The sequence below is a fragment of the Equus quagga genome, chromosome 3 (genome assembly GCF_021613505.1).
Source record: "Equus quagga isolate Etosha38 chromosome 3, UCLA_HA_Equagga_1.0, whole genome shotgun sequence".
In the NCBI taxonomy this organism is placed as follows: domain Eukaryota; kingdom Metazoa; phylum Chordata; class Mammalia; order Perissodactyla; family Equidae; genus Equus; species Equus quagga.
The window spans coordinates 72454017-72481469 of NC_060269.1; the positions used below are offsets into that span (position 1 = coordinate 72454017).

General features: G+C 36.0%; 1 protein-coding gene and 1 pseudogene across 1 annotated transcript; both read left to right on the top strand.

The window, feature by feature from the left end:
• Positions 1 to 16034: 16034 nt before the first annotated feature.
• Positions 16035 to 16957, top strand: LOC124236778 (olfactory receptor 2T6-like; annotated as a pseudogene).
• A 9051-nt stretch (positions 16958 to 26008) lies between these two features.
• Positions 26009 to 26964, top strand: LOC124237482 (olfactory receptor 2T1-like). Its single transcript, XM_046657154.1, is given in 3 exon segments — positions 26009 to 26455; positions 26457 to 26581; positions 26583 to 26964. Coding segments are annotated over 3 exon segments (954 nt in total).
• Positions 26965 to 27453: the final 489 nt, after the last annotated feature.

A 27453-nucleotide genomic window follows, 5' to 3' on the forward strand; every position in this document is an offset into this window, starting at 1 on the left:
TGAGACATGATTGGGAGAAGGGTAAAAGGAAGTTTCAAGATTCCCCTGTGCTGGTGTGTCTCTCTTTCATGTCTCTTCATGGGTTGCATGTGCAAGGTCAAGGAGTGCTGTGTGTTACATGCAGTGGATTTTCAGCCTGTGATGGACAGAGTTCACTGAGCAGTGATTGTAGTCCTTCAATGCACCTGTGCAATGTTTAGTTGAAGGTGGCTGACAGCAAACTCTTTCCTCACATGTAGTTTTCCCGTTCTACAAGATAAGCTCAGAAGTCTTAGTCAATCACCTATTGTTTTAACCTTATTTACTATGGATCTGGGGTATGGTTTCATCAATAGAGTGATTTTGGAGTGGGGAGTGTAACGTACCAAATCAAGATAAGGGGTATAATTTTTTTATTGAGTTCATAATAGTTTGCATCAATGTGAGATTTCAGTTGTACATTATTTCTTGACTGTCACCACATAAGTGCTCCCTTTAACCCCCTGTGCTCAACCCCCACCTTCTTCCCCTGGTAACCACTGAACTGTTTGCTTTGTCCAAGTACTTGTTCATATTCCACTCAGAGAAGTCATCTGGTGTTTGTCTTTCTCAGACTGGATTATTTCACTAGCATAACTCACTTTAGGTCCTTCCATGTTATTGCAGATGGGATGAACTTGTCTTTTTTTCTGGCTGAATATTATTCCACTGTATATATACTCCACCTCTTCTTTATCCAATCATCGGTCAATGGGCACTTAGGTTGCTACCACGTCTTGGCTATTGTGAATATTGCTGCAATGAACATAGGGGTGCATAGGTTACTTTGGATTGTTGATTTCAAATTGTTTGGGTAGATACCCAGTAGTGGAATGGCTGGGTTATATGGTAGTTCTATTTTTAGGTTTTTGAGGAGTCTCCATGCTGTTTACCATAGTGGCTGCACCAGTTTGCATTCCCACCAGCAGTGTATGAGGGTTCCCTTCTCTCCACACCCTCTCCAACATTTGTTTTTTTAGTCTTAGTGATTATATCCACTTTAACAGGCGTAAGGTGTATCTTAGTGAAGTTTTGATTTGCATTTCCATGATGACTAGTGATGTTGAGCATCTTTTCATGTGTTTATTGGCTGTCTGTATATCTTCTTTGGAAAAAATGTCTGTTCGTCTCCTCTGCCCACATTTTGATCAGGTTGTTTGCTTTCTTATTGCTCTGCTGTGTGAGTTCCTTATATGTTATGGAGATTAACCCCTTGTCAGATACAAGATTTGCAAATATTTTCTCCCGGTTGATGGGTTGTCTCTTTGTATTGATCCTAGTTTCTTTTGCCTTGCAGAAGCTCTTTAGTCTGATGAATTCCCACTTGTTTATTTTTTCTTTTGTTTCCCTTGTCTGAGATGACATGGTGTTTGAAAAGATCCTTTTTAGTTCAATGTCAAAGAGTGTACTACCAATATTATCTTCCAGGAGTTTTATAGTTACAGGATGTATCTTCAAGACTTTGATCCATTTAGAGTTTATTTTTGTGTATGGTGTGAGATAGTGGTCAACCTTCATTTTTTTGCATGTGGCTGTCCAGTTTTCCCAACACCATTTATTGAAGAGACTATCTTTTCTCCATTGTATGTTCTTGGCACCTTTGTCGAAGATTAGCTGACCATAGATGTGTGGTTTTATTTCTCGGCTTTCAATTCTGTTCCTTTGATCTGTGTGCCTGTTTTTGTACCAGTACCATGCCATTTTGGTCACTATGGCTTTCTAGTACATTTTAAAGTCAGGGATTGTGATACCTCCAGTGTTGTTCTTTTTTCTCAGGATTGCCTTAGCAATTCGGTGTCTTAGCTTGCCCCATATGAATTTTAGTATTCTTTGCTCTATTTCCATGAAGAATGTCATTGGGATTCTGATAGCAATTGCATTGAATCAGTAGATTGCCTTGGGTAGTATGGACATTTTAACTATGTTTATTTTTCCAAGCCATGAGCAAGGAATCTGTTTCCATCTCTTTAATTCATTATCAGTTTCTCTAATTAGTGTCTTAGAGTCTCCTTTGTATAAGTCTTTCACCTCCTTGGCTAAATTTACTCCGTGGTACTTTAACTTTTTAGTTGTGATTGCACATGGAATTATATTTTTGAGTTCTCTTTCTGTAAGTTCATTGTTGGAGTATAGAAAAGCAACTGATTTTTGTAAGCTGACTCTGTACCCTGAAACTTTACTTTAGTTTTTAATTATTTATCTTAGTTTTCCATCGGATTTTTTGGGGTTTTCTACATATAAGATCATGTAGTCTGCAAACCATGAGAGTTTGAATTCTTCACTCCCTATTTGGATTCTTTTTATTCCTTTCTCTTGCCTAATTGCTCTGGCAAAAACCTCTAGTACTATGTTGAATAAGAGTGGGTGATAGTGGGCATGCTTGTCTCATTCCTGTTCTCAGGGGGATGGCATTCAGTTTTTGCCCATTGAGTATGATAATGGCTGTGGGTTTGTCATATATGGCCTTTATTATGTTGAGATAATTTCCTTCTAGCCCCATTTTGTTCAGAGTTTTTATCAAAAATGGCTGTTGGGTCTTGTCAATGCTTCCTCTGTATCTATTGAGATGATCATGTTGTTTTTATCCCTCAATTTTTTGATGTGGTGTATCACGTTGATTGATTTGCAGATGTTGAACCATCCCTGTGTCCCTGATATGAACCCCACTTGATTGTGATGTATGATCCTTTTGATGTATTGCTGAATTCAAGTTGCCAAAATTTTGTTGATAATTTTTGCATCTATGTTCATCAGTGATATTGGCCTGTAGTTCTCCTTTTTCGTACTGTCCTTGTCAGCATTTTGTATCAGAGTGATGCTAGCCACGTAGAATGTGTTAGTAAGTGTTCCATTCTCCCTAATTTTTTGGAATAGCTTGGAAAGTATAGGTATTAAATCCTCTCTGAATGTTTGGTAGAATTCCACAGGACAGCCATCTGGTCCTGGGGTTTTATTCTTTTGGATGCTCTTGATTGTTGTTTCAATACCTTTCCTTGTGCTTGGTCTCTTCAGATTTTCTGTTTCTTCTTGACTCAAATTTGTGAGCTACTAAGAGTCTAAGAATTCGTCCATTTCCTCCAGGTTATCCATTTTGTTGGCATATAGTTTTTCATAATATTCTCTTATAATCCGTTATATTTCTGAGGAGTCTTTTATTATTTCTCCTCTTTCACTTCTGAGTTTGTTTATTTGAGCTTTCTCTCTTCTTTTCTATGTAAGTCTGGCTAGAGGTTTGTAAATTTTCTGTATCTTCTCAAAGAACCAGATCTTTTTTCATTCATACTTTCTACTTTCTACTGCCTTTTTTGTTTCAATAGCACTTATTTCTTCTCTGATTTTTATTATTTATCTCCTTCTGCTGACTTTGGGCTTTGTTTGTCCTTCTTTTTCTAATTCAGTAAGGTGTAATTTGAGATTGCTTATTTGGGATTTTTCTTGTTTGTTAAAGTGTACCTGTATTGTGATGAATTTCCCTCTTTATACAGCTTTTGCTGCATCCCATATGAATTGGCATGGCATGTTATCATTTTCATTTGTCTCCAGATATTTTTTGATTTCTTCTTTAATTTCATTAATAGATAATTCTGAAGTCTTAACCAGTCATTTTTCAGCCCAAGTATGTATTTAATATGTGGCCTGAAGCCCATTCTTTGAGACTTTGATGAGAGAAACTATTTATTTTTGAAACCAGCAAATCCTGAGTTCTCAGATTAACATCTTTTTCTTTAGCCTATCTCACCCTCTCACATTCTATCACAGGCCATGAAAAGAAAGGTGGAATTTTCGATGTTCCCTCTGAAAATCATCTTAGCAAGGTCATTGACTTTTTTAGATTCCTTTAATTTCTTACATATTACCACAGACTTTCTTTCACTAGATAAACATGGTTCCCTTTGATGCAGATTCCAATGATACTTTTCTAACTTCCCTCTAAGCCCTCAGCAAGTCTTCTCAAGGCCTTAGGTTTTCAATTAACACTATCTTTGAGGTCCTTTTTTGCTTGGTCTGGCACCTGAATCTATGAAAACATTACATGATTGTAGTATCAGTTTGGGATGCATCCCTCCTCCAACTACCAAAATACATCCGAGTTACTGCTGTTTCATAGCAAGCCACTCCAAATCTTCATGGTTTAAAACAAAAATACCAATTTATTTTGCTCAGGAAACTGCTGTTTTGGTAGGGTTTATTGGACTGTTCATTTTTGCTCTACATGATATCAATTGGGCAGCTCAACTGAGAACTGGAGATTTACTTCCAAGATGGCTCATGTACATGGCAGTGAGATGGTGCTAGCTGCTTTCTGAGAGCTCACCTCTCTGTAGAGCTTAATTGTTCTCCATGTTGGCCTTTCCACAAGCTGCTTGAGCTTCCTCATAATGTGGTCAATGGGTCTGAGGGTAACCAAGCTAGAAGATAAGGAGACAGTCAACAACATTTAATTATGGAAGTCACATACAGTCATTTCTTCCATACATTAAAGGTAAAGGGAGTCATAAAGTGCTTCCCAGGTTCTGAGGGAGGGACTGCATACTTCATTTCTTAGTAGATTAGTTGCTGTGTTCTAGAATTTGTGGAATGGTAGATTTTGCCACCTTCTTTGGAAAATGCAATGTATCACAACTACCCTATAGCACTGTGCTTTTATATAATAGAAATTATGTCACATTTTTCTCTTAACTCTCAATAGTGCCTAAAACAGCATTTAAAATGTATGCTGTGCCTCTAAATAAGCAATTCTAACCATCCATTGCAAATAAAGTATGTGAAAATTATGTCCATTATTTCTGCTATACAATTAGTATATTTTTAATATACTGCAATTTGGACTTTGTGTTTTCATGAAGTAATATATATCGATATTTTATATATTACGTATTTAAATATAAATGCATTATATATGCAAAATCTTATATATTTATATCATATATATGTAAACATTTATAAGCTTAGTTAGATATATGTAATTATATATACATATATATTTACATATTATATTATGTATATAAATTGTAAATATAAAAAATTACATACATAAATATATGTAATCATTTATCAGCATAGTTGTCGTTAGGGCTGTTGAGTCAATTCAGACACCTCGTGACATTTCTGTACAGCAGAGCAGAATCCTACCTCACCCTTTTGCATCATCCTCTCATCTTCCAACTCTGTATTAGACAAGACTGCTGGCATTCATTGGGTTTTAATGGCCAATTTTATTGGAAGAGGGTGTCCAGTTCCTTCTGTTTAGTCCGTCTTAGTCTGGAAGCTCCACTAAAGACTGTCTACCATGGGTGACCTTGCTTGAACTTGAAATATGGCTGGCATAGTTTTCAGCATCACAGCAACACAGCCATCACAGTGTGACGATCATCTGACAGGTGGTGTTGTTCTCTGACATGATGGACACAAATCTGAGCCATGGCAGTGAGATAATTAGATCTTAATCACCAGATCACCAGGGCTGGCTATCAGCACAGAATACTTCATAAATACATAGATTCCAATCTGTTTATCACTCAAAGTACACTCTCACAAATAATTATCAAATGACTCAAGTCTAAAGCATACAGTTTCACATGACCTGGAATATAGTGTCAATTCCGATGTGTATGTATTTAGAATTAACTATGTTTAAGACTGATGTGTAAAGTCATAATTTGGCATCCTGCCTCTAGTTTTATTCTAATTTTTCATTAAATTTAAAGAAGAGAAATATGAGCAAATAAAAAATTTCATTCCTACATTTCTGTTTCAAGGATCTGACATTCTTTTAGCAGCAAAATCTTACAATTATTGAAACTATGGAAGAGCATGTTTTCTTCACTCCTTGAAGACCTGCAGATACGGTGCTTTATTTTAAGTTGATGCATGACAGTTAAATAAACTAGCTGTGGTAGCTTGTTCACACATCACCAAAACTCAGATTTTAAGAATTTTTGACAAGACTATTTTAATTTGTTTTTCTCATTTCTAAACTGATGTTTCTTTCAAATAAAAATATGTATATCATAAGTCTTTTTTCCTTTTTTTTGAAAAATAAATTACCCTAAATCAAAGTTGCAGAGAATTTATGTATTAAGACTTCTCCAAAACCGTTAGATACACTCCTTTCAGTTAATCCCCAAAAAGCTAAAACCTTCAGCCCTTGGCTTTCTTTGTGCTTTAAAATCACTTTTAAACTGCATAATATTTAATAATAAGTAGATATTTATTCATTTTAACGTGTGAAAAATACTTGGACTTTTTTCATCTTAATTAGTACGGTGAATAAATATACAATCTGTATTAACTTATGTGGTAAATTTTACCACATGTGAATATTTTACTTAGTTTTGTTTCACCAATAAAAATTTTGACCACTTCCTTTCATGGTTAACACATATTTTAATAATATTTAAATGTGTATAGTCCAATCTGTTAATCTTTTTATTTGGGAATTTTTTAATCACATATATTGACAGAAAATCTTCCCCTAGAAATCATTTTGCCAAATATTTACTGCAACTTTCTTATAAGTGTTCTGCTTTATATTCATGCTGCTTATTTATTAATTTGATATTTGTTGGATCAAAGTTATACGAAGTTAGAACTGCATTGCTTTTTTCAAAATAAAAATGCACTTTTTAAACAATTCATTCTATCATAATTAGTTATTTTCATTATATATGCAAATAATATACATCGCATTATTGATATCTAGCATGTCTTGTGCTACAGTGCCTCAATCAGTTACTCTTATTAATGAGATCCAAATTTCAGAATAAAAATAATGAAACACAGTATAAAAGTGAGACAAATATAATTTTTAGTTAATTTACCAAATGTAAAATAATAATGAAGAAAAAAACAATGCAAACTAGCAAAGTGAGAGCAAAATATAGCTACAATATAAATTTTATTAGCTAATTCCAATTTGGGTGATACTATATTGGCGAATTATGCTCAGTATTGAAATCACAGAAAATATCTCTCCAGTCACTTTCTCAAGGCCCTCTTGACTTCTTTATTCCTCACACTGTAAATAAGGAGGTTCAACAAAGGTGTGAAGATGCTGTAAAAAGCAGAAACCCCATTTTCATGAGCCACCGAATGGTAGGACTTGGGCTGCTTGTAGATGAATATGAGGGTGCCATAGAAGAGACCTACAAGAGCCAGGTGAGAGGAGCAGGTGTCAAAGGCTTTCTTTCAGGCAGCAGTGACCTGCACATGGAGCACAGCAGCCAGAAAGAGATTGTAGGATGCCAAAGTGAGAAATACAGGGATCAAGAGCATCAGGATGCAGCACATACACATGAAAAACTCAAAAAGCTTATAGTCTGCACAGGCAAGATGCATGGGTGATGATGCCTCACAAAAAAAGTGTTTGATTTCCCAAGAGTCATAGTAAGGGAAGCTCAGAGTGGCACCAGTCTGCATCAGCCCATCCACCCCTCCCAGCAGTCTCGGAACCTGAAGTCATGTGCAAGCAGAGCTTCTGATTCATGAGGATGTATTGCAGGGCATGACATATGGTCATGTAGTGATCATAGTCCATGACCACTAGGATAAAGCACTCCCTCCTTCCCAGAGTGAGAAACAGAAAGATCTGAGCTCCACAGCCAATGGGAGAAATGGTTTTTTGTCCATCAGATAGTTGGCTGCCATTCTGGGGACAATAGTGGAGACCAGCATCATGTCCATGAGGGAGAGCTGGCTAAGCAGGAAGTACATGGGCATGTGCAGCCCGTGATCCTCATGGATGAGCATGATCATGAGGGCATTGCCCATCAGAAAGGTGAGAATGATCATGAGCACCATGGGAAAGAGGAAAAGATGGGTCTGTGTGTGTGTGGTTAAAGAGCCCGAGAAGAATGAAGTTTATCCCTGTGGTTTCATTTGCATTTTCCATGGCTCCAGTCATGACTGGAAGACAGTGAATGAATAGGAAATGAGAACTGCTTAAAAGTAAGCTTGAGCATTTCTTTAAGAAAACTTGGTCAAATGACATAGAAACAACTGAAACTTGTAGGAATGAGCATGACTTTAATCTTTCAATTCACAATAACATCCCGTCATCCATCTCTTTGGAATTACATATTATTTTTGATCAAAATAAACTGGAAAATGTATGTGTGTATATATATATACATTTACATATATATATACACATTTATATTTGTATTTATATATATATATATATATATATATAGTACCAATTATATTTCTATCATTTTTGTATATTTTTTCAGTATTCCACACATCATTTACTCACAATGTTGGGAAATATTGTTGTGCAATCCCAATTTTCTCTAATTTGGCTACTTCTATCTTGAAAGAGCTTCAGATTTACACATTTTGGTTAGTATTGATGTGATATATCTCATACGACTTTTGTATATTTTTTGCCTATTTGTTTGACTATTTCACAAGATATCCTTCAATGTAATGATGAGCCAAATTTTAAAATTAAAAAGTATACACAAAAATAAATATAGAATTGCTACAGCTCAGTTTCCTGGTGAGGGAAACAAAAACGGCTAAGTTTCTCTATTTCACACCTGCAGGCAGCCTGTGATCTCATTTCACCGAAGTTTCAGCTACCATAGATGTAGCTCTGGGGCAGCTACCGCCACATGACACCATGACCTATCTTCCTGCATACAGAGACTTTTCTCGGTTTAGAATCCTCTAAACAGTTAACATTTATACTGGACATGGACTCACACAATGTGTCTGAATCTATTCAAATATGTGCACTAGAAAAAGTTAATAATTTTATGCATGAATTAAAGGAATATAAAGAAACTGCTTTTACTTGCAGCTTTCACACTTTACCAGTAATCACACATTCTTAAATGTAGGCAAAAGATTAACTGATTAACCAGTTTTATTATTAATTAAAAGATTAATTATCATACTTAATTATTGGTTAATTATGTATTCAGTTAATTAAGATTCACCCAAATTAATTTGTTGCACAAAATTAATCTGAGGTATAGCATCAACTAAAAATACAATATGGAGCATTTCTGTTACTTCCAGGGATTAATTCTTTTTTCACTAAAGACTTTAGCTTCCATTTTTCCTTCCTGTAAGTATATAGGGTAGTAGAAGTTGATGTATATGCAATAAATTCCTTCTTATACTTATGTGACATTCGCCGTGTCTTTACAAATCAAACTTTCAAAGAGATTAATAGATTGATTATTTCCAAGAGGGTTAAGTTTGGGCATTATTCATAATCTATGATGTAGCACATCCTTTTTTGGTCTCTTTGTTAATTGATAAGCAGTGCAAATTATGTCAGTGGGCACCATATCTTTTTTTTTTTTAAGATTTTTAAATTTTTTCCCTGTTTCTCCCCAAAGCCCCCTGGTACATAGTTGCATATTCTTCATTGTGGGTCCTTCTAGCTGTGGCATGTGCGTTGCTGCCTCAGCATGGTTTGATGAGCAGTGCCATGTCTGCGCCCAGGATTCGAACCAACGAAACACCGGGCCACCTACAGCGGAGAACATGAACTTAACCACTCGGCCACGGGGCCAGCCCCAGTGGGCACCATATCTTTAATAAATATTTCCATTGTTTATAGTGCCTAGTTTATACCCCCAATGTCTATTATATAATTCAAAGATTATAGACACTTTGTTCATCCAAATAACTAAAAATAAGATATAATAATGAGCATATCATTATCATGCTCTATTACTTCAATAATATGTATATTATATATATCTAGCTTAGTAAATTGTTAATTACTACTCCATTTTATTACATCCTATATAGATAGCATAAATAATTATGAATATTTAGGCTCTTTTAAATTTTCTAATATTATAGTCCATGGCCATGAGCATGTGATGAGTTTCTCTAGTAAGGAACCTGAAAGTAGCAATTTTGTATTTTGGATAACTGAATTCTTAACATTTCATTCCCATCAACTGTTGATTTTTGTGTCAATTCCTCCAGGTGTGGAACTTTTAGATATTTTTAGTGCAACAACAATGAACAATCATAGAAAAGTGAAAATTAATCTTGTTTTAATTTATAAGTTCCTTAATGATATTGAGCAGAAACTCTTGAGCAGTGATTCATGTAATATCTTTGCATATAATCACGTCTTCATGCTATGTGTTTCCTTAAAATAAATTCATAAAGGTAGCTAAAGTGTAGATGTTTCTTAAAGACATCTGATAAATATTGCCAAATACTTCCAGGAAAATTGTTTTAATTTGCACTCACACCAGCAGCGCATAAGAATGCACGGACCCACTCCCTCACATTGAAAACCCTAAATGATATCATCCTTTAAACAATTATTTTCTTGCATAATAATATACTTCTTTGTTAAAAATATTCAAACACTACATAAAAGTTTTATTTTAGAAATGGATTTATTCCTTTTATTTAAGCTTTTTAACCAGCTAGTCTAAAAATTGTGAATTGGAAAGAAAACTCTTATTCTTTACCTCTAAATTGCAATTTTGTCTCTGTAGAGGAGGCAGAACTTTACTTCTACCGATGTTAGGTTTTCAGCTGAGACTCTCTAAGAAAAATTCAGGTTAACCAAAGAAAAACAGTTTACTACTGCATGCAGGGTACACGCAGCATACAACATTCAGGATAAACCTCAACAAAAAAGCAACAAAGCAGGGGCTTAGAACTGTAGCTTATGCAGCATCTTCAAAAAAACCAATATGTATATTAAAAAATGACAGGACAAATGCAACCTTTTTTTTTTTTTTTGAGGAAGATTAGCGCGAGCTAACTACTGCCAGTCCTCCTCTATTTTACTGAGGAAGCCTGGCCCTAGGCTAACATCCGTGCCTATCTTCCTCCACTTTATATGTGGGACGCCTACCACAGCATGGCATGCCAAGCGGTGCCATGTCCACAACTGGGATCCCAACCTGGGAACCCTGGGCCGCAGAGAAGGGGAATGTGTGCACTTAACCACTGTGCCACCAGGCTGGCCCCTAAATGCAAGCAGTTTGAAGCTTCCATTAGCAAACTATGGGAAGGTAAATATGTGGGAGGGAACTAACGGAGTAAAGTTATTTTGCAGATTCCTCTAGTGCTGTCTTGGGGTTGATAAGAGTCTGGCTCCAGTAAAAGGAGGATGGGATCCTCCTTTTAGGATGAAAAAGGGGAACTTTTCCTGAGTTTGTTGCTTCTTAATTGCTTTTAGCTCAAAATAACTTTTATGTCAAAGAGGTATATTTTGGGGTGACATATTCTGTTTTCCTTCATCTCCATCTACACATTGTGAATTCCATCTTTCCATTTCATTGAATTCTTATGTAAAACATTCACTTACATCCTATGATTTTTGACTGTGTTTTTTTTGGGGGGGGCGGGATGTTTATTTCTAAACACTCTTCTCTGTCCAGTTATTCAGTCTCTGTATTTTACACTGATCCCACAGAGGTTTAATAGTTAACATTTTTCTGTCAATACTTACAATTTTTCTCCCCTGGACAATTAACACATGCTCATTCTTTAAGATTAAATTTAGAACCACTTTGCCAAGTTTCTCCAGAAAAAATCTCTATTCGAATTTTAATCAGAATTGCATTTTATTAGTTTTACATTCTTCTCCAAGTTTAATACATTACCAGCTGTGTCGTCATTTTTGTTGGTAATATATAGAAGTATTTTGTTGATATTTTTGTAGATATTATGAACAAATATGTTAGCATGTAATGAGGGCATTTTACACTATTACTAACAATATAGGGGCTCCCCCCTCTGAGAGAACTATATGCAAGCTGAGACCTGGGGCTGCAGAAACCAGATGAAGATGGGAGGATTGTGCTCCAGGCAGCCGGAGCTCCTGAGTTGGGCTACTTTACAGAAGGCAAGTGCCAAGAACTGAGAGAGCACTGGAGAGCACAGGACTGAATAGCCAAGCCATGGAGGGCCGCACAAACCACACATGGGACGTTTATCTTTAGTTCACAACCAGTACAGAGCCTTGGAGAGTGTTAAGAAGGAGAGGGAGTGGGTTTACATGAACAGGTTTGCATATATGTTATCCTCAATTTACTGCTGGATTTAATAACATATTAATTTAGGCAATTTTAATCTATATTTATAAATGAGATTGGTTTATTCTTATGAGAGTTGTTTTGGAAGTTACACAGGTTTATAAAATAAATGAGGATTAATGTACACACTACAATAATTTTGAAATTATCTGTTCTTAGAAGATATTCACAGAATGCTTTCTGAACTAGAAATTTGGGGGAGAAACCTGTATTAAAATCTTAATTTTTCCAAATTTTAGGGGTCTTCTCATTATTTTCCCTTAGTAATTTCGCTATACATATATATACATACATATGTATGTATCGTATTTATTTGTAGTTATACATGTATATTATGTATATAGATACAGATGTAACATATATTTTGAAATAATCTTTTTCATTGAAATTTCCAACTATATTAATATAGTGTTAAAATAACATCTTAGACTATAAGTATTTTGCTATTCTTCTCATATTTGTGGTTAGATCATTTCTGTTTTATTCTTAATGATGTTCCGTGTCTTTTTTTCCCCCAAGTTTCATAGCAATAACCAGGAGTCGGTCCATTTGTTTGAATTTCAAGGAATCACCTCTTTATATATCTGGTCTACTTATTTCAGAATTCATGGATATCTATTTATGTGTGTTATATTCTCTTCCTCTTACTTAAATTTATTCTGTTGATATTTTTCTAAATTCTTGGGTTAAATCTTTATTTGCACCACATTTTCTATATAAAAATTATATTTTGAGTGCTATAAAATTTTGCCTAAGTACCACTTTGGCTATGTCACATAAGTTTCTATGTGTGATATATTTTTTCCAAGTACAAGTTTGTGCTTCCTTTTATCCTGAGTAGTGTTTTAGGCATATGTTTAAATATTTCAATTTCTCTAAATTAGAAGTAAATCTGTTATTATTATTTCAGAGTTCTAATATATTTTACAAAAAAAGATTGTTCTTTGGAAGCTAACTGAATCTCTTAAGTACAGAAAGGACTTCCATTTAAAATTTGAATGATAGAATTATTTACATGCTTCATTTATAATATTACCATAAATTATATTCTATATATAGTTAACTCACTATTTTTTTTTGCATCTTTTAAGTCTACCTTTTCTGTTTTGTACCTTTTCTGATTTGCTTTCTTAAGGAGTGAACCTTCACTTTAAAAGGGATGGTGTTGTTACTAAATTAATGTTGTCACTAAATTAACATAGTTGTTTTCTATCTAATCTCATTACATGCTTTTTTTTCTCTTTACCCCCTGCACTTTTATATGATGCATTTTTTCCTTTCATATTTTTCAGTGTTTTAGAAAATACATGCACACCAGTAAATTCTGGCTCTGGAGACCTTAGTTTGTAACTCCAATATTATATGTCTTCTGTTTAGACATTTATTCACTTTTATTTGGATTTTATCAATATCAAGAAAATGTTTGTGGCCAGCGTGAATTTTATTCTATCGTAGGTGCCATTTTTTCCTTTTTTTAATTCTGTCTGTATGCTTCTAGATGTTTTTTCTTCTTCACTGTCATTCTCTTTCCTCTCTTTCTCCTTTCCTTGCTTCTTTCTTTCCTTTCTTTCATATTGCTTTTACTTTAAAAATTTTCCAGGACATACTTAAGAGCAGGTATCACTTTACTAAATGAAACTTATTCATATATTAAGATTTTTTGTTCTTTTCACAGAAGTTTTCTTCTCCTAAATTTGTTATTAATAGTTGTCTTATACTGGAATCCCTATTTTAAAAGCCACCAATTATTTATAGCTTGCTTTGGTATTGTTATTATTCCTCATCTATCACTTTCTTTCTTCTCATTTAATCTCTCTCCTTCTGCATTCCTGGAGAGCTACTCAAGTTTTATTCTCCACACTTGTGAGACAATTTCACATCATTTGCACTGTTCTTTCTTGGCTTTCCTGTGACTTTCCATCCTGGTACCATGTTATTTAATTGCCATGGGTAACCTCCTCTTTCTCTTCCATGCAGTAGTGCACTGATCTAGCAGCATGTTTGTCCTTTCCTGAAGAGTCCCCTAGCATCATAGGCTTCCCTTGGCTTCACTGCAGGCCCCTTCTGATTCTGCAGATCATCACTAGGAACTCATTAGACCAGGTGGTATACCTTTCTGGAAGAGCCTCACCATGGATGAAAAGGGTCAAATAAGCCAACACTTGTTCCCTTCTCCTCATCACTCAATCGATTCAACCTTCCCCAAGCTGGCAAGCAAGATCATAGAGTTATGTTTTGATTTTTGTTGAAAGATCAGAATAAACTTAGAATGATAGAGATTCGATTTCTAGTTTGCTTGCATTTTCCCTTAAGTCTGCATATTTTCCACTTTCCTAAATTGCGTCTCCAATTCACTGTGCTGACATCCTTAAATATATATAACTGGCATCATACAGAACCCCTACTCCAAAATGCTGTTCCTAAAACAGAAAAATGGCTGTCAATTCCATGCACTTATGGCCACATCACCTGTTTCTTTCAGTGCATGCAGTGGTTAATGTGATATCCATAATTCAAAATGTATATTTAGCCTTTGAAGAATGGTAAAACTGATGAGGAATTTTTGGAAAATATTATCTTATTTTTATATATATTCAAGATGCAAATGCATCACCTACAGTGTGGACACCCTCCATGTCCTAAGACCTTGCAGAATTTCCTGTTGCCCTCTTACCTACGTGTCCTTCAGACATTTTATTCAGGCACCATGTCTAGGTTTATGATGAACCAAATCAGGATGCTATTGAGAGTGAAAGGAGATGGAAGAAATGCTAAACCAGATGAGATCCTGGACAGAAGATGCAAACTGGAGTTCCCCAAACTAACCTGGATGGAAGTCCCTTCTTGTAAAGCCTTCAAAACCCACAACAATGCAGGATCAAGGGAAAAGAATTATTGGCTCAAATGACCAAAAGAGAAACTAAAAAAAATCAGAATGAACACATATTTAAATGTTAAACCATTACAAGTTGTCAACTACACCTCAATTCTACTGATAATATTTAGAAAATAATTTTGACCTTGTTACCTTTGTTAACATGTCTTAAAATCAGATCTCTGATGCCTCACTATACCTTTCATTCACAATGCTCTCCATGAGCTATCTTGAACATAACAAGTTCATTTCTTCTTTAAGGATATTAAATTTGCTATTCATTCTGCAAGAATACCCTTCCCCAAATTTTCACATGGCTACTCTTTGTCATCCTTCACTAGCCATGTTGCACTTTTCCTCACAGCAGTTATTGGTATTATCCAGAACCATCATCATTATTTACTTGTTTACTTTGTTTCTCCCACAACTAGAGCCATAAGTCACAAGATGTCTCCTTTTGTCTACAACAGTATTCCTAAAGCTTAGAACACTGTGCTGATAGCATCCCATAAATAAAAGTCGGTATGTGAATGATTGAGAAATCAGCAAATGAGTGAAGGAACAAATAAGATGATCAAGGATCAGAAGAATGATACTGTGATCTAATTCACTACAGTTCATTATAGTTTTCAACTATATCTACAACTTAATTATTATTCATAGATAAGGTTGATTAGTTTTAAAGTTGTCACAAAAATTACGAATTCAATAAAACATCTTACTGAATTATTTGGTTATTTGAACTGATTGAATCAATTCTTTTGCAGTTGTTTGCATATTTGAAATAAATGGAGCTAACTCCAGGTGAAGAATCCTCTCTCTTGGGCCCAAATGTTCTCCCATAATAATTAAACTCCCTTAAACTAATCATCTACTGCCAAATGTCCATTTATCTTCAAACCATGGAGATCTAGATTTAGAGTTACTCTTTAACAGCCAAGAAGGAAGATGCTGCAAATCCACACCCACACAAAAAATACTTGATATTAGTTATATAAATGATTTTAATTTAGCAGTACATAACAGACATCTTTAAATAGTTCATTTCATCTACTGCAATTTTCATAAACCCCACACTTTTCTTCTTAGGCCTCTGGGTATAACTCAATGCCATGGATGGAGATACAAAGAACTTTTCCAGTGATTTCACCCTCTCAGGGCTCTTTACTCACAATAAAGCCTCAGGTTTCCTTTTCAGCATCATTTGTGCCATATTCCTTATGGTCATGATAGCTAATGGAGTCATTAGCTTTCTGATCCACACAGACCCTCACTTCCACACTCCTATGTCCTTCCTGCTCAGTACTTCTCTTTCAGCAACATGATGTATATTTCAACTTTTGTACGCAAGATGCTGGTTGATTATCTCATGGACCATCTCCTTTGTCTCCTGAACAGTCCAGCACTTTCTCTGCATGGGGTTTGTGGGGGCTGAATTCTTCTTGCTGGGACTTACAGCTATGTGGCCACCTGCAACCCGTGCTGCTATCCCATCCTTTTGAGTCACCATGTCTGTTGGATGATCTTGGCCAGCTCTTGGTTTGGTGGTACTTTTGACAGCTTTCTCCTCACCCCTAACACCATGAGTCTCCCATTTTGTGCTTCCCACAAGATCAACCACTTCTTCTGTGAGGCTCCCACCATGCTGAGGCTGGCCTGTGGCAACGAAATGAAATAGTGATGTTCCTTTGCTGTGTCATAATGCTACCAATCACTTTCTCTATGGAGATTGCTTGATATGCCAAGATTCTCATCATGGTGTACCATATGAGGTCAGCAGAAAGGAAGAAGAAGTCCTTTGACACCTGCTCATCACACATAATTGTGGTGCCCTTTTTGTACAGGGCTTCCCTTTACACATATATACTTCCCCAATCTTACCACACTCCAGTCAAAGACAAGGTTTTCTCTTACTATTATACCATCCTCACCCCATTGTTAACACAGTATGAGATACACAGATGTCACAGGGGCTTTGAAGAGGGTTTTGGCAAGATGCCAAGGGACCTGTGGCATGACAAGGGAAGAATTCTGACAGTTTAAATCCTCTCAGAGTAGTATGGGTGATGTTATATACATATTATCATGCGTTATATGGATGACACCTGCATCAACTGCCAATGCCAGCTATCTTAGAAGGTTATCAGCAGTACTTTTGTCAAAAATGCGAAGTCATGGTAACATCCACATGTGAATAAGGCTGTAAACACCACTGGTGTTTATTCCTTCTCTGTGTCCACTCATTCCAATTCTTCTCTCATACCACTTCTCAGATAGTGATTCATGTATATAAATGCCCCAAAATGTCTATTTAACATTACATGCTCTGACCATCTTCAGTGGCCTCATATGATCCAGTGATTTGATGACATTATTTAAATGATCCATTGATGGAGTTTGCAGAAGGGCTAGATGTGTGGACATTTGAAAGAATTTGAAAGAGACTAAACGACCATAAAGCTTCAAAGAGAAGAGTTACATGGACTCAGATTAGGATTTAGAAAATCCAGATATCCTTTCTTTGAGTAACAATTGAAAACATGCTTCCTTTATCTAAATTTGGAACTGGAAAAAATGAATTGTGTTTTTTAAGAAATGCAAAGACTCATTCTCTATGGGCAAAGACCCTATGATGTTGTACTTGTTGTGTGGTAGATAGTTGTTACATCAGAAGACACAGAGGTAGATGAGGAAGAAGTGCTCTATTAGTTCATAAATTCAATAATCACTTTGCAACTTCTTCTCCAATTCGTTAGGATTGTTAGATTTATGGAAAACTTCTCTAGATTGTAGCAGTGGTATGGATCTTTCTATCGACCATTTTCTTCCAAAGAAATAGTGGACAGTCCCTTTTGTCCTTCTCTAGAACACTGGATTTTACAGTAGAGAACATTGCTAAATGGAAAGGAAAGAATTAGTTTTTCATTTGAGAATTGGAACTGGAAAATTCTTTGGAAATGACTTAGTATAATTTCTTTTTAGGAACCTGATAAGCAGAGAATGTAAATGTTTAGCCTAAATCATATACCCAGTTGTAAAAGCCTGGACCATATCCCAGGCCTCTTGGACCACCTCTAAATGGTGCTCTACCAGGCTTTGGGCTCCCACCAATTTGATGAAACCCTGGCTGGGTTCAGCACTGTTTTACTGTGGATAGACACTGGCAGTGGTGGGTGAGGTGCCTCCAATGCCCTGAAAAAGCTGCCGGGTGGTAGACAAAATATTTGACCAAATGAAACAATTCACATTGAAACACAGTGGGTTGAACTGACCAGCTAATCAGGAAAGTAGACTTGCTCCCTTCTCAGTCAGCTGGCTTATCAATTGCAAACCAGGTGCAGCCTTCCTCTGGTTCTCTATGTCAGACTAGCTTGGAAAGCATCGCATACAGGGTGATAGGAGGGGGCATTTCCAACCAAGAAGGTGATGGGGTACAAGAAACACAGTAAACAAGACAGAATAGAAAGAGATGGCTGACCCTGATAACTTGGGATCCATTTCAGCTCCACTTCTCAAGAACTTCTGTCCGTCTTGTAAGATAAATGAGGCCCAATTTCCTATTATGTGAAATTTGAGTTAATATATTTTTTCCTAAATTAAATATAAGGATGTTCATCATCACATGATTTACTACTGCCACAATTAAAACAATGTGTGCATTGAAAATGAAACATTGATTAAATAAAATAAATTATAGCCACAGGGTAGAATACCCTATGAATATTGTAAGTTGCATTTGGAAGAATATTTCACATCTACTTCTTAATAAGTAGTTCATGAAAAATAAAAATTGTCAAATTATACATAAATACACACACATATGCCCATATATATGTTGGTATGTAAATGATATATATGTAAGTATATATGTTGTATAAATGTATGTATGTATGTATACATGCAGTGGGAATGTAATTTTGTAAGGATAACCATCTATATGATTTTTTTTGTGACTATCTCTGAGTATTATGGATTCTTCTAAATTTTTAAACTTTTTCCTATTTTCATCAGATTATGTATTGACTTAATGCTCAGGTAAAATAATTATTATTAGATTATCAATAAAATGCTAAAATAAATAAAACAGCAATTGGGCTACTTTTCATTTTTTATGACTTTTCACATTTGTTCCCACATTTCTCCAGGAGCAATAGCTGCTAGAGGAAATTTCTGTTGAAATGCTAAGAAAACCAGGGTCTTGCACTTTGGAGCCCAGTGGTGGAAACACTATTCTCAAAGCTCATGTGACTTTAGGGCTCCCTCTCCTACACCTTAGGAATATACTTTTAATTAGCTGCGACAAATCTGTCTCACTGAAGTCTATTGAGATCTGTAGGGGGAGACCTGCTCTTTCCAAGAGCACTTTACTTCATGACCTTCTCTGAAAACTATTTAAACTCCTCCCTCTTCTCACTCAGAGACCTCCCATCGTGCCAAGGAACCCAAATGCAGAGCAACCAGAGATAATTCATTGTTCTTTAGTAGTCTACCGCTTTCTTCCTGTATTTTTACTTTTTCATAATTGCCCCTCTTTGGTTTCTAAATATTTTCTTGCAAAGAGAGGAAGCAAGAGTTAACATACTTTTCTAGAAGGCTGGAGAATTTGTATGGTATATCCTGTCAATGTAAAATGTGTCATGGATTTTGGGGTGGAAATTTTTTAATTTTTAATTTTTAAAAATAATACTTCATTCTGCAGATATTAAGAGCAATATTACCAAATTGTTCTTAATAACTTGCTGCATGTCTGTCTGTGCTAATTCTATCGTCAGTCAATATCACAGTCCAAGTAAAAACCCTCTGCATGCTGGATCTTAAGGGGTAAGATGCAAAGCACACAGGCACACGGGTGGGCTTGAAAGTTTTCTTGTTATGGATACCCATGACTGTGAATCAATTTGTGTTCTTTTCTGTCTCAACATAAACTGAAGAAATTAAATCTACTAAAGAACCATTTTCTCTTCTACTAAGAGATCATCTTCTTTCTGAAAAGCCTCTGTTCATTCCCAATCTCTTTCTTAGTTACATAAAGTTCTTATAGTTTGCTGGTGAGTTTTTTTTTTTTACTAAATTTTGTATGACTAGCTCTACCTTTGGATAATGCACTCTACTCTGAATGACTATCTGGAGAGGATTCAGCTATAAGTAAGTGACAATGAGGATCTTCTTTATTTGGAACAAAGTTTAGGATAAAATTAGGCATTTGGGTGATTTTTTTTTTAACGATTGGCACCTGAGGTAACAACTGTCGCCAATTTTGTTTTTCTCCTTTATCTCCCCAAATTACCCTTGGTACATAGTTGTATATCTTAGTTGTAGGTTCTTCTAGTTGTGGCATATGGGACGCCTCCTCAACGTGGCCTGAGGAGCGGTGCCATGTCTGCACCCAGGATCCGAACCAGTGAAACCCCAGGCTGCCACAGCAGGGTGTGAAAGCTTAACCACTCAACCACAGGGCTGGCCCCCTTGGGTGATTTTTTAATATAAATGATATGTATTCCATTCCTTTATGCATACCAAGAGATGTGTAATATGCTGCTTTTACTATGCAGTATTCAGATTTCATGGATAAGAAAAGCCTTTGAGGAAATGAGGTGATGAGTTAAACAAGGGTGGATATAGGAAAAACAAATCATTTTAAAGATTTTTGAAAATTAAATGATTGGATTTAATAGTTTGAGATTTTGTCTAAACAAGGCAAAATCCTTAATTAAATTTAAGCAATTCAGTGAATCATCTACAAGCTTCTGCAATATTTAGACCAACTCTGTATGTTCTTCTCTCTCTCTTATTTTAATGAAAATCCAGGTCTTTTGAAATTAAGGAAGATCCCAGGTTATAGATCAAATGCTAATGAGCACCTAGCTTGGCTCATCTTAATGACACTTTAACTATTTCATGAATAAGGAAATCACTGAGTTTCTACAGCATTTCCCAGTGGTCTGAATCATCTTTCTTTATATGATGTAAACAAGACTTATGCAAGCTAAATCTAAGGAAATGGAGGCACGGTGTCTACAACTGATGGGTTGCAAATCTCAAGTGCAAGTTCAATGGGAGAAGACTGCCCCATACCACCCCCTCAACTGCAAGTGCACCAAGAAGCAGATTGCCTGATTATTTCCGGGAATTTGCTGGAGTATGCTTTGCAAATCTCCTGCTGTAAGGGTGCTGTTGAGTGAAACAGTACAAAGAATCTTCTTTATAAAACACCTTTTTATGTCTGTGTGTGCAATTTTAACAAAACCTTTCCTCCCTTTTTTTTCTTGTTTGATAATTCAAGCAAAGCTTGACCTTGCGAGTTAGATGGGATAGGGACAACACTATTTGAAAGATACAAAAGGACTAAATGAAAAACTTGCACTTAGTCCCAGTTTATAGGGCACAGACTATGAAGAGGCTTCCTGATTCCCTGCTGGTGCTTCTCTTCTCCCACCAACCACTGGCATGATTGCCTTTTTATCCTTGTCCTTTTTTTTTTTTTTTTTTTACAGATAAGGACACTGAGGGTCTGAGAATTGGATGTGCTTGTCTTAAGGACATACAGGCAAAACAGACAGACTCCTGGAGGCCCTCTAACTTAAAGCCAGGCCTCATGCCTTGCTTTCAGTGATGCACGCATTGTACATATGACTTTTTTATAATGATATTAAAGGATGTGCAGACACCTGCATTCCTCAACCTCACTCTACCAGTGGTTCCAAAACATTTTTTTAGTGCCTGCCATACCATAGAATAAATTCCCATCTGAAATAGTGGGTCTCTCTAGTTGTGGGGCATGTGATCTCTTTAGGGGTCCTGGCAAGAGGGGTATGTGGTGAACAAAGGAATGTGGCCTGAGTGACTCCCTGGAGTGATGTCCCAAACAGTAATGTATGCTTGGTGAAATTGTCTGAGCACATTTGCATTTTTATCATGTTATAAGCTTATGATTCTTATTTGAATTTGATTTTATTCTTAATGATTCCAACTTTTTGAGATACTGGGCATAATTTTGGAATACAGAGAAGATTTAGGGATATATCTAAGGTTTTGTATTTTGTTTCCAAACTGCACAACAATGTATTGAACTGGCTTGAGAAACTCTCATGTGAAAATTCAACTGGGAGAGATTTTTACCCAAGATAAATAATATTTTAATGCAATTTTTTTTTAAAAAAGGCAAAAAATCCATGATAAATGAAATACAAAATTTTAAATAAAGATAGAATCAACAACAGTATCATACAAGATAATGGCAGAAAAACAGATGCTTAGATCAATAAAACAGAATTAGAATAGTTTTAATATGTATATAATGTGCCAACAATGTGATGTGTTTGATATAAAATAGAAAAGTAACATCCCCAGTTATTCTGCACTGAAAAAACTCCATCTAAAGTAATTGTTGAAATAGAGATTGTATTTTAAAATGGGCATGTCCAAAGATTATCTCAAGTTAATACCTAGAACTTGGACATTTTGGCAAAGAGTTCATAGATGAATGCATACAAAAATAGGGAAGCATAACCTGGCACAGAGAAAGATGGAGAAAGACTTTATGGGCATATTCAAATTATGAACAAATGAACATTAAAAAGGGAAGAAACTGCTTCTGAGTGGATCTAGAGGGCAGAGAAGGAGGTTTCACGAGGCAGCTTTTAATCCAAGTGAGCACAGAGCTTCCTAGCAACAGGGCTGTTGCGCCAAAAGACCATGGACTATGCTCTTCATTTGGCAGAAAGTTCACCAGTAGTCAGAGAGAATCAGGGAAAGGAAGCAACTTACAACTTAGAGATACCATTATCACTTGATTTAAAGGATGAGCTTGCTGATCATCCTAGTTCTAGGCAGAAATCACATCCTAACTTCAAGTTAAGTGGGAAGAAGTAATTTTAACCACTCTACTCAACCAAATGTGTACCCCTTACAAAATAAGAGGGAATAATTTCAAATGTCAGAATGGAATAATTGTGTTGCATTCTTTTGATATGTGGTATAGTGTAATAAAAAATTAATTTAAGTAAAACTTAAAGACAATTTTATCCAATAAAGTCATGACAATTTTATGCAATCTTCTGTTTCTTGTGTTCTCATAGTTTGCAGGCCAAGCATATCTATGTGTCTCAAAGATATTTAGATTCTCTTCAGGCTTAAATGTGATTCACCCATATTTCTGAGAATTTATGCTGAAGACCATTTCCTTCAAGTCAAGAGATATTTAGAAAAGAATATAGAATTTGACAGCTGAAATATTTCCACCAGGAGTGCCAAAGTCTATAGACCTGAAGTTCAAGAGGTACTTATAACTCAAATTCACAGATTTTAGGTGAATGTGTAGATTGCTTAAATGAGAGATTGAGGATTCTCACACACTTATAGTTTTGCAATAAACATATATGGGTATAACATTGGTATTTTACCTTGCATTGTATAATATATTTTTCGCTTGTAACTAAGAATTTATTTGATCTATAGAATAGCTCTGATGTCATATCATCTAAAATTAATGTAAATGGGAACCAAGGCTCAGAGAGTTTGGGGAGAGAATACAGGGTAATAGAATTAATTAATATCATGTCAAGGAGAACGCAATTCATTTGATTCTAAATTTGGTGTTACTTTATGTCCACTGCCTCATTTCAGAAGAAAAGTCCTGTATAAAGTCACAGAATTATTCCAGACATTTTATGATAGCTGTCACTTGTACTAAATCATAGGAAAGCAGTACAATCTTTGTTCAGCAGAAATTCAACAAGTATAATTCCTTCTCATTATGATTCAGCATAGTGAGACAGCAGATAATAAATTTAACCAAATGGGGCTTCCTGTCTGACAAATTAGACTTTTTATGTGCAATTGGGAGAGTAATGTCAGACAGCTGCAAAATAGAGAAGACTTTAGAGTTTGCCTTTGTTATTGCAAGGACTATAGAGCTGAGTGGAAAAACTAGGCAAAGGTAGATTTTTAAGAGATTTTGGAATGAGTGTAATGGAAAGCAGAGAATCCTATTTGACTTTGTAAAGCAATACATCATTTTCTCTCTCTTCCTGGCATCATAGGGTGTGATAAAAGTTAGACCCAAAATGTGAGAGGTGTGGAAGCAGTTGAAATACTACTAATATTTAGGCTATTCCAATATCTGGAGAGCATTTTTCCTTCAGATACATATTATAATAGGCTACATTAATCAAAACTAGGAAGATAAAAGAAAAATGAGATCGATTTTAAATGGTGATGAAATGGTACATGGTGTCAGGGAAAAATCTATGAAACCTGCCATCAAAGATTCTGAAATTGGAAAAAAAAAACTAAACATGAGAAACAGCATTTTCTCCCTCAAAAATAAGCAGTCCTGGAGCTGGCCTGATGGCATAGTGGTTAAGTTCATGGATTCTGCTTTGGCAGCCCAGGGTTCTCAGGTTCTGATCCTAGGCATGGACCTAGCACCACTCATCAAGCCATGCTGTGGTGGCATCCCTCATAAAACAGAGGAGCATTCACACAGATGTTAGCTCAACTACAATCTTCCTCAAGGAAAAAGAGGAAGATTGACAACAGATGTTATCTCAGGGCCAATCTTCCTCACAAAAATACAAAAAGTAGTGTTGATTTATACTAATTTATGTCATGTGGTCTTGTTTATGACTAGTTTTCACTAGTCACATTACTAATTACATATATTTAAAAATTTAACAGATTCATGTTGTTGTGACATTTTATTTGACAACTACAATAAATGTCTAGCTGTTTTTCTGTCTATTTTTCTGCAAGTAAGAAAACAGAGAGAATTGAGACTGCGTAGTTCACACACCCCTGCACTAACAGACTGTGTGACCACAAGAATATCACTTTCAATCCACCGTTGGTGAAACGGGGTTTACAGTTCCTCACTGCTTAGCTTTATTGTGAAGCTCAGTGATTCAATAGATGTGAAGAACTAGGCACAGGTAAACTCTTCACAATGTCATTATCATTGCTCTTAATAGTAAGTTTTTTTCAGCTCAGTTGACTGAAGTGTTCATATTTTTAGAATATTTTGAGAATAGACAAGTTTTATCAGTTTAATTCTCAAGCGTATTGGTAAAATATATCTTGCCTTATCTTATTTAATTCTAAAACCCGTGGAAATCATTCTTAACATTCAAAATGTTCTTTGTGGATATTTTTTTCTTCTATCATAACCTGAATTTATATAAAATGCAGCTACTCAATTTGTTTTAATTTACAAATCACATTGAAAAATTTCCAGTTTCTAAAAATAATAGCTGAGTTATAGTTCAGGATGTATGTTCATGTGCTATTTCCCCTGAATCCTAATTGTTAGTGCTGATTGCTAATAGGTAATGCCAATCATAATACCAATGCTAATTACTCATCATCCTAAAATTGAAATTTCTTTCTTAAAAAGAAATAAAAACTAATTCTAGATCAGTGAATGCCTCTTGCAATGGATAACCTTTTCATGTCTGAATTTGCAAGAGTAGTTTCCATTGCCCACTTTATTTCCTCCCATACAATTTTATTTCATCACAGATGAACTGACACCAAAAAAAACACTTATAATGTAGGCAGTGACTCATGGCCCAAATGGGAGATCACACCTATTTGTGGCTAAACGGTAGACATAGACTACCCATAGCCAGACTTAAATATTCTGAAGATGATGGTGATGCTGATTATAATAAACATTTATTTAATAAAAATACTCATTTAAACACATCTAAGGTAGTATGTTCACACACACATGTACACACACACCATGCTAGGGTATGTTTAACTGCCGCATGCCGCATAGCATGCTATACACCTTTAGGTGGTGTTGTGTGTATCACTGTAGTACAATAGCATCAGCTGGTATAATCTTGTCCAATCCATTTAAAGAATTATTGATTTTAAATAATCAATTTTACTTAAAAGCATTCTAGAAAATATTGTTTGCAAGGTGTCAGTGCCAAAGTACCAAGAAACATATTTTTAAAAGTTTTCTTCCAAGTTTTATGAGTTCGCTACATAACAGTTAACCCATATTTTCTTTTCTTAATTGTGCCTGAGTGATCATTTTATTCTGAAAATTTTAGGGCACAGCAGAGCCATCATGGAATCAATGCAAGTGGACAACACATCCTCTACAGACTTCACTTTCATGGGGCTGTTCAACAGAAAGGACATCTCAGTCCTTCTGCTTGTCATCATTTCTATCATCTTTTTCACTGCGCTGATGGCCAATGGGGTCATGATCTTCCTGATCCGCACTGACTCATGTCTCCACACTCCCATGTACTTCCTGCTCAGTCACCTCTCCTTCATTGACATGATGTACATCTCTACCATTGTGCCAAAGATGCTGGTTGACTACCTGTTCGGTCAAAGCACTATCTCCTTTTTGGGATGCACAGCTCAACATTTCCTCTACCTCACCCTTGTGGGAGCTGAGTTCTTCCTACTGGGCCTCATGGTCTATGACCGCTATATGGCCATCTGCAATCCCCTCTGCTATCCTGTCCTCATGAGCCGACGGGTCTGCTGGATGGTCATAGCAGGTTCCTGGTTTGAGGGGTTCTTTGGATGGCTTTCTCCTAACTCCCATAACCATGAGCTTCCCCTTCTGCAATTCCTGGGAGATTACCCATTTCTTCTGTGAGGCACCTGCAGTCCTGAAGTTGGCATGTGCAGACACAGCTCTATGAGACAGTGATGTACGTGTGCTGTGTTTTGATGCTGCTGATTCCTTTCTCTGTGGTGATTGCCTCTTGTGCCCAAATCCTGACCACAGTTCACCACATGAGCTCAGGGGAAGGGAGGAAGAAAGCATTTGCCACCTGCTCATCTCACATGATAGTGGTTACCTTGTTCTATGGGGCTGCCATGTACACCTACATGCTGCCACATTCTTACCACAGGCCAGACCAGGACAAAGTCTTCTCTGTGTTCTACACCATCCTCACACCCATGCTAAACCCCCTCATCTATAGTCTGAGGAACAAGGATGTGACCGGAGCTCTGAAGACGGCACTGGGGAGAATCAAGGGTACACAAAGAGCGTCAGGGGATGCCTTTTGACAGTTTCTTCCCACTTAGCTGGTGAATGGAAGTCTCTGTGACCAGTGTGGCCATGCTCTCAATGAACGATTAAACTGGAGGGTAGCGTTCAACTGTGTAGATAAAAAAAAATGTCAGTATAAGACATGTTTCCCCTTGGTCTCCTTCCCTTCACTCTTCATTCCTTTCTATGTCTTCCTTTTCTCCTGTGCTGTTCACGTGTTCAAAATAAATGCACAGCGGTTTCCAGAAACACAAACTAAAATTTTTTGCTCTTAAATTTTATCTTTTAGAGACAAAATAAATTGCATGAAATTTTAAATGGCATGGATTATGCTGATGAGTGCAGGAGGGAAGATGTTACTTTTTGGGTATATGATACTACTGTATAACTCTAGTTCACCATCTAAGGATAAAAGAAATATCCTCTTTTCTATTTATTAGAGTAATACTTTGACACAGCCTTTTAGCAAGATGGCTGGGTAGCTATCTACATGTTCCAATTTGTCG